The 14,218-nt window shown below is 36.6% G+C and overlaps 1 protein-coding gene across 1 annotated transcript in view; it reads left to right on the top strand.

The window, feature by feature from the left end:
- Positions 1-4,034, top strand: part of BRIP1 (BRCA1 interacting protein C-terminal helicase 1) — a 176,347-nt gene extending 172,313 nt beyond the window's left edge. The window contains 3 exon segments of the mRNA XM_039247334.1: positions 2,347-3,045; positions 3,048-3,139; positions 3,141-4,034. Of these exon segments, the coding sequence (XP_039103265.1) occupies positions 2,347-3,045; positions 3,048-3,139; positions 3,141-3,173 (824 nt within the window). The 3' untranslated portion in view covers positions 3,174-4,034.
- Positions 4,035-14,218: the final 10,184 nt, after the last annotated feature.

The raw sequence follows: 14,218 nt of genomic DNA, 5'->3' as shown, positions 1-14,218 counted from the left end.
CCTTCCTGAGCACCAGTGAACAAGGGAGTAGCTTCGTCCAATGTTTTGACAGTTATTTGCACCTGGTGAAACAAGTATGCTTAAGGTTTCTAGCTTGCCATACTGAGGAGCCACAAATAAAGGCATGATTCCAAAGCCATCCTAGCATTCCTTGTTTGTGCCTTTTTAAAGAAGCAATTTTATGATCTCAGCATCTTTCTGAAAAGTAGCCTAATGCAAAGTGTTGCATCCGCACATAGAATGGGATCTATTAACATTTGCTCCATGTCGAAGCAACAACTTTAATATATCTATCTGTCCATTTTCAACACCTAAAAACAGTGACATGGATTTCTCTGAGGTAGTGGCATTAGGATCTGCCCCAGCTTCTTAAAGAGTGTGTACAGTCTTCCAATGTCCTTGACTTGCAGCAAGATGCACAGAAGCCCTCAAATATCTTTGTCTTAATGTAGTTTTCAGATGAATCTGTGTGAATTAACATCTGTAAACATTCTACAGAGTTGTGATAAGCTGTTTCGTGAATCAGCATCCATCCCCTGTTATCACCACATTAACCCTACTTCCCTTTTTGAGCAGTTTTTTTTTTAACGTTTATTTATTTTTGAGAGAGAGAGAGCGAGCGAGCATGAGCAGGGAGGGGCAGAGAGAGGGAGACACAGAATCTGAAGCAGGCTCCAGGCTCTGACCTGTCAGCACAGAGCCTGGTGTGGGGCTCGAACTCACGGACCGCGAGATCATGACCTGAGCCAAAGTTGGAAGCTTAACCCACTGAGCCATCCAGGCGCCCCTGAGCAGTTTTCTTAAGACTTTAACATTACGTTCCCTGGCAGCAAGTCCAACTGTGGAGCATGTGTCAGACTAAGCCCCTGTAAAGTTTATTCTTTTGACCAGTTGGCTCTCGGTACTGCCACTTCTGCTCAGAAAGACGTGATCTGAGGCAGGGTCTTCCCAAGTCTACTCCCCAAAGGCCTTTCACTCAAATCATGAATGTTCTTAATGGCATCTAGAATGGTGAATCCTTTCCAGAAAGTTTTCAATTTATTATTCCCAGATCCATCAAAGGTATCACTATCTGTGGCAGCTATTGCCTTACAAAAATGTCTTTCTCAAATAATAAGAGTTGAAAGTCAGAATTACAACTTGATTTATCTTGGCTTTCAACATGTCTTCCTCACTAAGCGTATCATTTCTAGCTGTTGACTTAAAGTGAGAGACATGTAACTCTTGGCACTTAGAGGTCATCGTAGGATTATTAAATGGCCTAATATCAATATTGTAGTGTCTCAGAATAGGGAGGCCTGAAGAAAGGGAAAGAGCTGGGCGAACAGTTGGTCAGGGGAGCAGCCAGAATACACACATTTGTCTATTAAGTTCACCATCTATATGGCATGGTTTATAGTGCCCCAAAACAATTACAATAGTAACATATAAGATCACTTGGCAGAGATGAGCATAACAAATATAATGAAAAAGCTCTAAATGTTGCAAGAATTACTAAAATGTGGCACATAGACATGAAATAAGCAAATGCTGTTGGAAAAATGTTGCTTATAGGCAAGGTTGCCACAAACTTTGAATTTGTAAAACATGCAGTATCTGCAAAGTGCAATAAAAGGAGATATGCCTGTAGTTGCAACAGATACAATATGACCCACAAGGCCTAAAATATTTACTGCCTGGCTGGCTATAGAAAAGCTTTGCCAAACTGTGGTCTGTATCATTGGATACCATTTTAATTTTTTTAACTAATATATGATAACTTAATATATTAAGTATTAAATATTTACTTCATAGTAAATGGTGTTTTTGTTTTTCTTTTTTTTTTTAAAATAAATATCATAGTGAATGCAAAGCCATTAGACTGGTAATCAGGAAACCTGAGTTCTAGTTGGGTCTGATTACTAACCAGTTTTATAACTTTAAAACAAATAATTTAGTCCTTGTGGTTGCCAGTTTCCTTTAGGGAATGAATCTAAGTCAGTTTTTCCTAATCACTGGTTAGTAGATTTTCAAGGCAAATTTTTTTAGTACATTTCCTCCATTACTCAGCCCTCTTCCTATTCCTTTTTACCCCTCCTTTTCTCATTCACTCCTGAAGTCCCTGGTGTGGAATTTGATAGTTTACCAGACAGCATTATAACTTGGGCTCAGAATCACTGGGAACCTAGGATTCCTTTCAGAGTTCCCATTTTGTTCTTTATGTTCTAAGATCAAGTCCTGCTACTATTGGTTGTTGGCTCTCAATTACAGTTACTTCATTATTTTTAATAAAAATTACTTTAATGTAACAATTATTATATTAGTTAGGAACGGAAAATTAATACTCTTAAATTTTTGTATTTATAGATGATCCTGTATTATTGGAAGAGTCTGCCCAGACAATGAAAGCAGAAACAATTGTGATTTCCAGATCGACAAGCCCAACCTTCAACAAACAGACAAAGAGAGTTGACTGGTCTAGCTTTAATTCTTTGGGACATTATATTATTGATGAAATTCTGACTGCAGCACCTAAATTCAGGTCATCAGAGGACTATGCCTCTAGAGCTTCCCCTGTTGAAACAGAAAAGGGATGTAAAACAGTTTTACCACTCACTGATAAATGTGAGTCCTCATCCCTAACAGTAAACACATCAGTTGGATCATGCCCTCAATCAGAAATTGTTATTTCATCAGTAAAGACTGATGACAATTATTCTGAACAGCTGTCCTATGAAGAAGCCCTGGATCCGGACATTGAATTGTCTGTAGTTAGTGAAGAAGCTAAACTTTCCATTTCAAATAGAGCTTCTGACATAGAAGCAGAGGATGAATCTATCTATTTTACACCTGAGCTTTATGATCCTGAAGACACAAATGAAGAAAAGAATGAACAAGTTGAAAGTGATAGAGATAATAGATGGGCTAATAATTCAGATTGCGTTTTAGCTGAAGATCTTTTTGAAATTAGAACTGAGAAAGGAGTGGATTCAGTCCAAGAAATGAAAGCTGAGGATTGCACAAAGTTGAATAGACTCATGCATATTAAAGAAGGCAAAGTTAATGACAATACAGTAATGTAAGAACAACCCATATAAATAAATTAGACCTGGGAAAAACTCGTGAAACAGATATAAAGAACATTAAACAGTCTCCTTCCAAAAAATAAAGGTGTGTTCCCTGGTGTTAGGTAATAATACTTAACTGTCACACTCTAAAAATGTATTGTCATGCTTATATTAAACTCTCTTATAAATGACAATTTCTACATTGGATAAGTTGTATGTTTTTTTTATTTTTTGTATTTTTCACTTTAATTCATTGTTGTTAGAGTTTCTATTTTATGTTCAGAATGTTTTATTATTTTTGAGTTTTGATAAACTGATTCATACAAAATATTTTCCTCCAACAAGTTTTCCTTAGATGAATACAATTTAAAAATTAACCAATGTAAAAGATATGTAGTTTCCTAAGGTACTATCTGTTTTTATACTAATACATAGAAATCAATAGCAGTCTAATCCAGTCATATTTCAGTCATGTTTCCCTTATATATTTACCTCAAATCAGTATATTATTTTAGAAATCAAAGTTTTCTTGAAAGTTTATTCCTGTATTAAACTGCCTACTTAGAAGGAATTAAGAATTAAGGAAGAAAACTACATGTATTTTTAATTGATGTTGCTTTACATTTTTTTCATTTGATAAACCACAATCAAGCACTGAATATTAGCAAATTATGTAGTTACAAAATGCCAAATGAATGACTCCAAATTTTCAATCCTAATTATTTGGCTTCATCATTGTTGAAAAAAGTGACATGTTCTAGCATGAAGGTTGTAATTATGAAACTGTTAACATAGAAAACTCCATATATAAATTTTATAAGTAAACCCAAACACGTAACTGCAGCTGAAAAATGTTCTCTTATATAGGTCACTAAATTTTTCTGTAAATTTGATTCTGTTTATTTGTGAATTTCACAGATTTGTGAAATGAAGTTATACTTCTGATCAAAAATGGTTATAAAAGATGCATTTCTCTGTCATCATTCCAAAAATACATTCACTCATCTTTTTCTAAGAAACATCTCTTATTCAATGTGAGTGATTTGAATTGAAATTCTACAAGTTGTTCAAGTCAGAATTCCCAGGAATCCAGTATTTTATAAATTCATTTGGATAAGTGAATTATTGTACATCTGTATGTTTACTTTTATTTTGAAGGTGTTTAGATTGAATACAGCTTGTTTCTACAGCATTGGATAATACAACTGCAGGCATAGTTCAAAGAAATTTAAATTGATAACTTACCAGTTAAAATATTCATCTATAGATGAATACTATAGATGTATAGGTGTATAGATTAGTATAGATGGATACTATTTGATCGCTAGTATTGTACATTTTTCTTAGTTGATCAGTGAGAAATAAGTTACAAGTACTAAAATAGATTATGTTGCGAGAGTGAAACCATTTGTCCTCTCTGATGTAGTTCCTAATCCACAGATAAGGGTAGTAGGGTAGTAGACAGAATATCAGGTGGAAGAAAGAGATTTGTGCTCTGTTCCTGGCTCTGCCACTAATTTACTAGGTCTCGTTGGCAATCACATGCCTTTCGGGAAATTAGTTTCATCTGTGAAATGTGGGATTTAGTATATAAAACCATGTAAATCCCTTTGGCTTCAAAAATCCATAATTTAAAGGACTATATGTTGTTATTTTATTCTGAGTTAATCTTCGGTTGCTTTTGTTCCAGAATGCTTAGAATAAGGTAAACCGTAGGCGCGTGGGTGGCTTAGTAGGTTAAGCATCCAACTTCAGCTCAGGTCATGTTCTCACAGTTTGTAGGTTCCAGCCCCACGTCCGGCTCTGTGCTGACAGCTCAGAGCCTGGAGCCTGTTTCAGATTCTGTGTCTCCCTCTCTTTCTGCCCCTCCCCTGCTCATACTCTGTCTCTGTCTTTCAAAAATGAACAAATGTTAATTTTTTTAATAAAAATTTAAAAATAAATGGGCACTTGCAAGGTGGCTCAGTCAGTGAAGCGTCTGACTCTTGATATCGGCTCAGGTCATGATCTAATGGTTGGTGGGTTCAAGCCCCACATCAGGCTCTGTGCTGATGGCATGGAGCCTGCTTGGGATTCTGTCTCCCTCTCTCTGTCCCTTCCCTACTTGCTCTCTCTCAAAAATAAATAGACATTAAAATTTTTTTCTCAAAGTAAACCATTTTATAGAAAATGTGAAATAATACTCATCTATCTTTAAGTAAAAATTGTATGCGGGGCGCCTGGGTGGCTTAGTCGGTTGAGCGTCCGACTTTCGCTTAGGTCACGATCTCGCGGTTCGTGGGTTCGAGCCCCGCGTCGGGCTGTGTGCTGACTGCCAGCCTAGAGCCTGGAGCCTGTTTCAGAGTCTGTGTCTCCCTCTCTCTCTGACCCTCCCCTGCTCACGCTGTCTCTCTTTCTCTCCTAGAAATAAATAAAAAATATTAAAAAAAAAAATTGTATGAATATGTGCATAGTAACTTGGGAAGCAAGATATTTTTGTTTTGAGAGAGCAAGTGAGCAGAGGAGGGGCAAAGAGAGGGAGAGAGAGAATCCCAAGCAGGCTCTGCACAGTCAGCACAGAGCCCATTGCAGGGCTTGAACTCACAAACTATAAGCTCATGACCTAAGCCAAAGTTAAGAGGTTTAATCAACTGAGTCACCCAGGTGCCCTGATATTTATTTTTAACAATGCTATAATGAAAACATTTTTCGACCTTAACATTGCCTTTAGAAGAATTGGTAAGTTACATGAGAAAAATTAAGCACAATATTTTTTAGTCATACCTTGGTGTATTATCCAACTTAATCTCAGATTTATTCTCTCCAAAATCTAATTCTCCCTGAGGCTAAAAGTGTCCATTAACTGAGACTGTATGTAGAGTGCCACTAGCATTAAGTAATTCCAGGAAGTATTTCAAAAATTTTGTCCAATGGTATCACTACTGAAATTGGTATATAGTCTCGCCAACTTTGACCAGGATAATATATTGCAAGAATTAAAGTACCAGTCTTTATAATAGGTTAGGAGGTAGAACATTTTAATTAGTAATAATGTACTTTTAAAATAGATGTTTTAGTTAAATAATTTAAAATGTGAAAGCATATCTGGCACATGGCAAACCCTCAGATATTAGCTAGTAAATCAATCATATATCTGAAGTGCACCCTTGATTTATATGAAGGTTTCCCTTTTATCATGATAGATGACAGATAGATACATAGGAAGATAAATGGACAATAAAGAATAGTTATATACTAGGAAGGAAAAAGTACTTGGCTAGTTAATTTTTAAGACTTCGGAGATACATGAGTTAGAAATTGTTTATCAGGGGGGCACCTGGGTGGCTTTGTTGGTTAAGCTTTCAACTTTGGCTCAGGTCATTATCTCATGGTTCATGAGTTCAGGCCCCACGCTGGGCTCTGTGCTGACAGCTCAGAGCCTGGAGCTTGCTTTGGATTCTGTGTCTCCCTCTCTCTGCCCCTCCCATGCTCACACTCTGTAGTGCTCTCTCTCTCTCTCTCTCAAAAAAAAAGAAACATTTAAAAAAAAAGAAATTGTTTATCAGGTAATTTGCCTTACCCACTCAATGGATATATGAAATAATTATACTGATTTTACTTAAGGGCTGAAAGTATGTATAGCATACTGGCCATGAATCAGGAAAACTACCAGTTGGAAAAGCCTTTATTGATGGAGAAAGGTACAATGTACCTTTACTTTTGAAATGTTTCATGACTTTACTTTTGAAATTTAACTAAATCATTTAAAACTTTTTATAATTGTATTAAAAATTAATGACAGTTCATTAATAATTGCTACTATGCAGTTAGTTATTACATGGTTTTTAATTTGCTGGTGTATCTAAGTTCTCATAAGGCTTTGTTTTTATTCTTTTTCATTAAAAAAATTTTTTAATGTTAATTTTTGAGAGAGAAAGAGTGGGGCAGGAAAGGGGCAGAGAGAGCCAGAGACACAGAATCCAAAGTTGGCTCCAGGCTGTGAGCTGTCAGCACAGAGCCTTGCGTGGGGCTCAAATCCACAAACCACGAGATCATGACCTGAGCCGAAGTCGGTGCTTAACCAGCTGAGCCACCCAGGCACCCCTTGTTTTTATTCTTTTGATCTTCATATTCGTTAATTTTTTAAAGGCTTTTCATATTTTTCTGCAGCAACTTTGTCGTGTTATTTTTCCAAAGTAAAACACATTCAAAAATTTAATTCTTCAAGATTGCTTATAAAACTTTATGAAATCAAAGTGCCTGTTGTAAAATCACTCAAAAGACTGGTCATTGCAATTATTTAATGTCTAAGTGATGGCGTTTTTTTTTATTTGACTACTACACAATTATTCTTACTCATGCCTCAGATTTATCAAGGAGTTGCACCAGATTTTACTTTAGCCTTTGTAAACTCTTGGTAGATTCTTGTCTATTTTGTAGACCAATGAAGTCAGTCTTTTATAAGGAGAAGGGTAGTATTAATACTGGACATTTTCATAATAAAAAATAATTTAATACCACATCAGACAATGAATGTCTTAAAGAAGCTAAAACCATAACATGAAGTATATGTGCAGCTATTAAATGTACAATAAAGAACATCACTTCAGGAAATGGAAATTTAGACAGATGACCTGGGTTTATGATTCTCTAGGCTTAAATGATTTTCATGTCTACCCACCTCCTCAAGAAAAGAAGTTTGTTTCTTAAGGTTTCATTTGATAGAACATTAGCTGCCCAGCTTCCTGTACTCTACAATGGAGCCTTGTTATAATATCCATGGGATCTGAGCCAGTGGATCACCTTATTGGTGAAACCACCTTATAATAAAGTGCTTTCAGTAACTAAACTCTTGGACAAGGTCCAAAACAACCCATCTTATACCTAATTCCACTCTGTAATAAACAAGCTTCAATGTATTAAAAGAAAAATAAAAGCTGCATGAAACTTACTATTCCCAGAAACTAGCCTTTGAAAATCTCATGGTAAATACTGATTAAGAGGAATATGTTTTGACAAGGCATAATCAGGTAGTTAGTTTAGTGCTTTTTTATAGTAAGTTTATATTTTTATCTTGGTCATCCTTTTTAAAGCAATTTATCTGATTTTTATTTTCTTATGCTTTTCCCCAAATTCTGTCATTTTACATAAGATTATTTTATATCAATATTTATAAAACTCAATATTAAACTATTTCATTTGGCCCTTTGCTATTATTGTAAAGTACTAAATTGTACAAGTGGCATATCATCTATCTAAACTCTTAGATACCATCATCTTTTATATATGACTCATATAGTTGAAAGATTTAAAGATACTAAATACTGACTGATATTTTGAGTCAAGTATAGTTTTGATATATTTTCCTTTTCAAACTAATGGTATTTATATTTAAATATTAACATTCTTTCAAATAATTATGTTTCATCTGTTGTTTAAAATTCTTTTTTACTTTTTTATTTTATTTCTGATAGCATGATCAGGGGAGGGTCAGAGAGAGAGAGACACAGAATCCAAAACAGCCTCCAGGCTCTGAGCTGTCAGCACAGAGCCCGACGCAGGGCTCAAACCCACGAACTGTGAGATCATGACCTGAGCCGAAGTCGGACACTTAACCAACTGAGCCACCCAGGCAACCCCTGTTTCATCTGCTGTAAAGGACCCAAGTAAACTGCCTTGCCAGTCAGGATGTTATTGTATTGCACATGGAGCAATTACCTATAGCAGGAGGTAGGAAATATAAAAAGTTTTTTGTGCCATCCTTAGTATAGGCCTACCTAAAATAATAATAAGGCAGATTGATATATTAATATTTCCATATTTCAGCCTTTAAAGTTGATAACAACACACATGAAGTTTGTTACCATTAGACTTGGGAACATGTTCCAATTCCACCTGTTGACTTTGGGCAAGTCACTTCTCTGAACTTCCATTTTTTTCTTAAAATGGAGATAATAATTTCATAAGAAATAGATCAACCATTATGACTATCAGATTCAGTAGAGTATATAAAGGCTTTCTTTTTTATTAAAAAATGTTTTTAATGTTTATTTTTGAGAGAGAGGGAGACAGAATCTGAAGTAGTCTCCAGCCGCCAAGCTGTTATCACAGAGCCTGACATGGGTCTTGGACCCATGAACTGTGAGATCATGACTTGAGCCGAAGTCAGATGCTTGACCAACTGAGCCACCCAGATGCCCCTTTTTTATTTTTTTAAAGTAGGCTCCACGCCCATGATGGAGCCCAATATGGGGCTTGAACTTACAGCCTAAGATGAAGACCTGAGCTAAGATCAAGAGTTGGATGCTCAGTCAACTGTGAGCCACCCAGGCACCCCAAAAGTTTTTTTTTAATCAGACAAAGAGAAAGATAACAATTTGGGATCAAAGGAATAAGTTTGAGTTTTGGCTCTGCTAATTTGCTGAGTGACCATGGTCATAATTTTACTTCATTGGGCCTCAGCTTTATTTTCTGGGTGGGGGCGGGGGGAAACAGTGAGCAATATCTACCCAAGAAAATTGTGAGGATTATGAGACATGTGAAAGTGCTTTATAAATTCTGAAGCACTGTTAGTTGTTAGAAAACCAAAACAATATAGTGTAATTGTCATCTCAGGATGCTGAAATTATACCTTCAATAGAACTAATAAACATGTTAAAGTTTGTTCCATATGCTTGAAAGCACTTTGAGCTTCTTTCAGAAAAAACTCAGTGTGGTTATTCTTTTACTAGCAAGACCTATATTGTGGAATTTTATTTTCCATATTTTACATTTAATTTTTATATCTTAAAATGTATATACATTGCAAACAAAGAAAAATTATCAAAGGAACACTGAAATTCATAAATCCTATTAACATTCTATGTAAGAATCATAGAAAAGGGATTCTTAAAAAAAATTTTTTACATTTATTTTTGAGAGACCAAGAGAGCGCGCAGGTGGGGGAGGGGCAGAGAGAGAAGGAGACACAGAATCCGAAGCAGGCTGCAGGCTCTGAGCAAACTCAGCACAGAGCCCAATGTGGGGCTCAAATCCATGAACCATAAGATCATGACCTGAGTCCAGGTTGGAGGCTCAACCGACTAAGCCACCCAGGCACCCTCCCTTTTAAGTCAGTGTTCTCACTGCTGTACTCCCAACATTATATTTACTGATTAAATAAATCACCCGGGTGCCCCTTAACATGTCTTACTATTAAACAAAAATACATTAACATCCATTAGGGAGTTTAAGTTCTTTGAGGGCAGAAACGGACCTAGAGCATAGTATACTGCTTGACCTATAGCAGATGTTTAGTAAATATTTTTTGATACGAAGAAGGAATCTTTTCAAAACCACCCAAAAACCTTAACCTTGCCTTAGGTTACATAGCTAACTAGTGATGCTAGAGTTCAGAACTTGTACACAGGTGCAAGTTCAAATTTTAGATTCTTAACACCATACCAACTTACCTAAACCAAAGCCTCAGTTTCTTGACTTCTTTTTTGATTTCACTTCCATTTCATCCACCCACTTCCACTGACTATACCCTGACTATATCCTTACTCATGTAACCTTGAATGAATATTCTTCTCTCTGATTACATTTCTGATCCTTTATCTTCCAGCTTCTACTCCATTCCTCCTTGTATACCTACTCCCTCAGTTTCCCCCCAATTTATCAGCCTCCTTCAGTCTTTGCTTTCTTCCTTCCAAGTTTTGACTTCATAGTCATCCACTGGAACTATTTTTTCCTAGTGTTCTGAACTCCTGTCTACCTTTGTCATTCTACTATCTTAGTCTTGCAAAATCACAAGCCTAGTTTAATGTCACAGTTGGTTTTTGTTATTACTACATCTGGGGAGTTGACTACTACTGAAAACATTGTATAGTAATGTGGATTGGTGCCACTACTGTATTATGACTTCTAGTCTTAATTGGATTCTCAGTACTTCTTTTCCACTTAGGTATTTTCCTGATTAATTCTCCTTCTCCCCTCACCCACTAGCAACTAGACTAAACTCATATGTTACTTCTTAGCCCAGTTTCCTTCCCAGTTGATATTCTTCGTCTGAATAATCTTATCCTCTCTTGAACTGTATACCAATAATCCCTAACCCATCGTCTAGCTTCCTGCTCGGCATCTTGGATACCCCATAGCATCTCAAACTCAATTTTCACAAAACAGTGCTTTCCTGAAACTAGCATCTCAAACTGAATTTTCACAAAACAGTGCTTTCCTGAAACCTGTTCGGCCTGTTTCAACTGGTGGTACCATCATTCATCTAGTTCTCCAAATCTTAAATTCAAGTCATCTAAGTTTTAGAGTTGAGCAATATTGCTCAACTTTCTATCTTTGCAGTGATTGCATTAAGAACCTCATAACCTCTTCTAACCTAGCGTAACCAGTTACTTTGCCACCAGTCTTATCCCTTTCCACTTTGTTGCCATTTAATCAATCAAAATTTATGATCTGGTCTTTGCCAATGTTTTCAGCCTCATCTGCCACCTTTTGCTGACATTATACTTAAGAATAGTCTTAAAAACAGACCATCCTGTTTCAAATGCATTACTTTTGCTAATGCTCTTTAACTTGTGCAAAATTCCCACCCTCTCCTTTACCTGGCAAACTCCTAATCATCCTGAGAAATTCAACTAAGGCATTATTCCTCTTAGAACACTGTGTTCTCTCAACTGCATTAAGTATACCTCATCCAACTTTCTTGCCCCCCACCCCCAGTGCCTAACTGCAACATAGTATTTTCAACACCATGTTAAGTTGTTTATTTTCGCTTGTCTCTGTACCATACTATATACTTGTTCCTCTTTGTAACTCTTGCATCTGGCACATGCTTTAAACCACCCAATTAATGGCACTCCAGCTCCACAAGCTGAACTGAACCATGCTATTTTAAGATAGGCTACTTTTATTTAGGTGCTGCTTAGATTTGCTTATCATAGTGCTTATTACTGTTTTAATAATTTTTAAAGAATTTTTTAAACATTTATTTATTTTTGAAAGAGTGTGAGGAGAAGAAGGCAGAGGGAGAGGGAGACACAGAATCCGAAGCAGGCTCCAGGCTCTGAGCTGTCAGCACAGAGACTGACATGAGGCTCGAACTTATGAATCGTGAGATCATGACCTGAGCTGAAGTCAGACGCTTAACTGACTGAACCACCCTGAGTTGTCTTCTGATTGACTAAACATATATCCCACACATTAATAAATTACTACAGCCAGCAGTATGTTTTTAGGAAATTAATATAGTTGTTAGTGTGATATGCCTTTCCTAAATCATTTTCACCTTATTTTATTCTTTTTTAAAAAATGTTTATTTATTTATTTTGAGAGAGGAAGGGAGAGCAGGGAAGGGACAGAGAGACAGGGAGAATCCCAAATAGGCTCCACGCTGTCAGCAAGAGCCTGATGGCGGGGCTTGATCTCACAAACTGTGAGATCAAAAGTTGGATGCTTGGGGCGCCTGGGTGGCTTAGTCGGTTAAGCATCCGACTTTCGCTTAGGTCATGATCTCACGGTTCATGGGTTCAAGCCCTGCATCAGGCTCTATGCTGACAGCCAGCTTAGAGCCTGGAGCCTGTTTCAGAGTCTGTGACTCCCTCTCTCTCTGACCCTCCCCTGCTCACGCTGTCTCTCTCTCCTAGGAATAAATAAAACATTAAAAAAAAAAAAAAAGTTGGATGCTTAACCAGCTGAACCATCCAGGTGCCCCTCACCTTATTTTGTTCTTAGGAACTTTTTAAAAAGTTTTTTTCAAGAATCCAAAAAAATCCGAAGAATCTTCCTGATATTAAATTGCACAAAATCCCTTTGCCATTGCTTAACTGAGAGTACAGATCAGAAGAAAATTTATTTTATGTCACCAGCGACAGTGCTACCCTTAATTATTTAAATGCCATGTTAATGGTTTATCAGACTTCAGTGAAGAATGAAGGTAAGCTTACTTAATTGCTACATTGCAATTGCTACATTTGAAAACCTTCAAATGTAAATAAGACACCTTACTCATTTTCATGTGAATTCTGAAATGAAAAGCAAATTTTTTAATGTTTATTTTTAAGAGAGGGATATTGAGAGTGCATGTGTCTGCATGCACAAACAAGGAAGGGGCAGGGCCAGAGAGAGAGGGAATCCCAAGCAAGCTGGCTCCACATTGTCAGCACAGAGCCCAATGGGGAACTTGATCCCATGAACCATGAGATCATGACCTGAGCTGAAATCAAGAATGGACTGCTTAACCCAGGTGCCCTGAAAATTTTTTAAGCTGCTTTTCAAAATATGGTGTACCGTCTTGATAATTGCAAAGGAAGAAAGAACAATCTCAAATTCTGTTCAAAACAAAGAAAATAAGAAATGTCACAATGGGGCAGATAGGCATTGATCTGATAATGTGTCTGTGTCTGATAATAAATTTAAAAACAAAAAAAAAATATTCCCAAGGTACACATAATCCATATCTCATGCTTTGGCAGGCTTGAGCTGAGGAAAGGATGGGCAATAACTCACGGAAGCAACCTAAGGATGAAAGGGACTGGTTTCTACCAGCTGTTCCTAAAAAACAATGTGATGGGTGCTCAAATAAAAACAAGTGACCCATAAACCTTAAAGTATGTCTCAGTTTGCCTGCTACCCTTTTTCAATTTCCCAGCCACTTTTAATGCTGCTCATCATGTCCATTTTTATCCTGCTAATTCCCACTTCTATTGTTGGATAGAAGGGACTAGGTGAGACCTGATTTACTTCAGGCCCTGCACTCAACTAGAAACAATCCTAAACTCCACTTTTCCTAGGAACAGTATGGCCAAGGAGAAGCATATTAGTTGTATTCCAAAATGCTTACTTAAACAACCAAGCATTTATTATTTATCCATTTTCAAAATTACTGGATTACTAAACTCTTTTTTCTACCCATTTAAAATCTGAGGGTAACAAGTTCTATGATAATATCCATTCATTCAATACTTAAGTATAAAAGACACTTAAAACTATAACTTGGGATTTTCCTTGCTGCTACCCCCTCAAAGGTGGACCATTTATGACAAGTCTGAATGTTTACTTTGGTTACAAATGTCTGCAGAAACATATGGTCAAATCATATGGTTCTAATAATGTTCCCTTTAGTACTTTGCAGCTTTGACCAATTTCAATATTTTTTCTGGAATTGGAAATTCTTTCTTGTGGGAATGTACTCATTT

Source organism: Hyaena hyaena, unplaced genomic scaffold (assembly GCF_003009895.1).
Source record: "Hyaena hyaena isolate Hyena2069 unplaced genomic scaffold, ASM300989v1 scaffold_298, whole genome shotgun sequence".
NCBI classification, from domain to species: domain Eukaryota; kingdom Metazoa; phylum Chordata; class Mammalia; order Carnivora; family Hyaenidae; genus Hyaena; species Hyaena hyaena.
The sequence above is the reverse complement of the archived record's forward strand: the minus strand, read 5'-3'. Positions and strand labels throughout refer to the sequence as shown.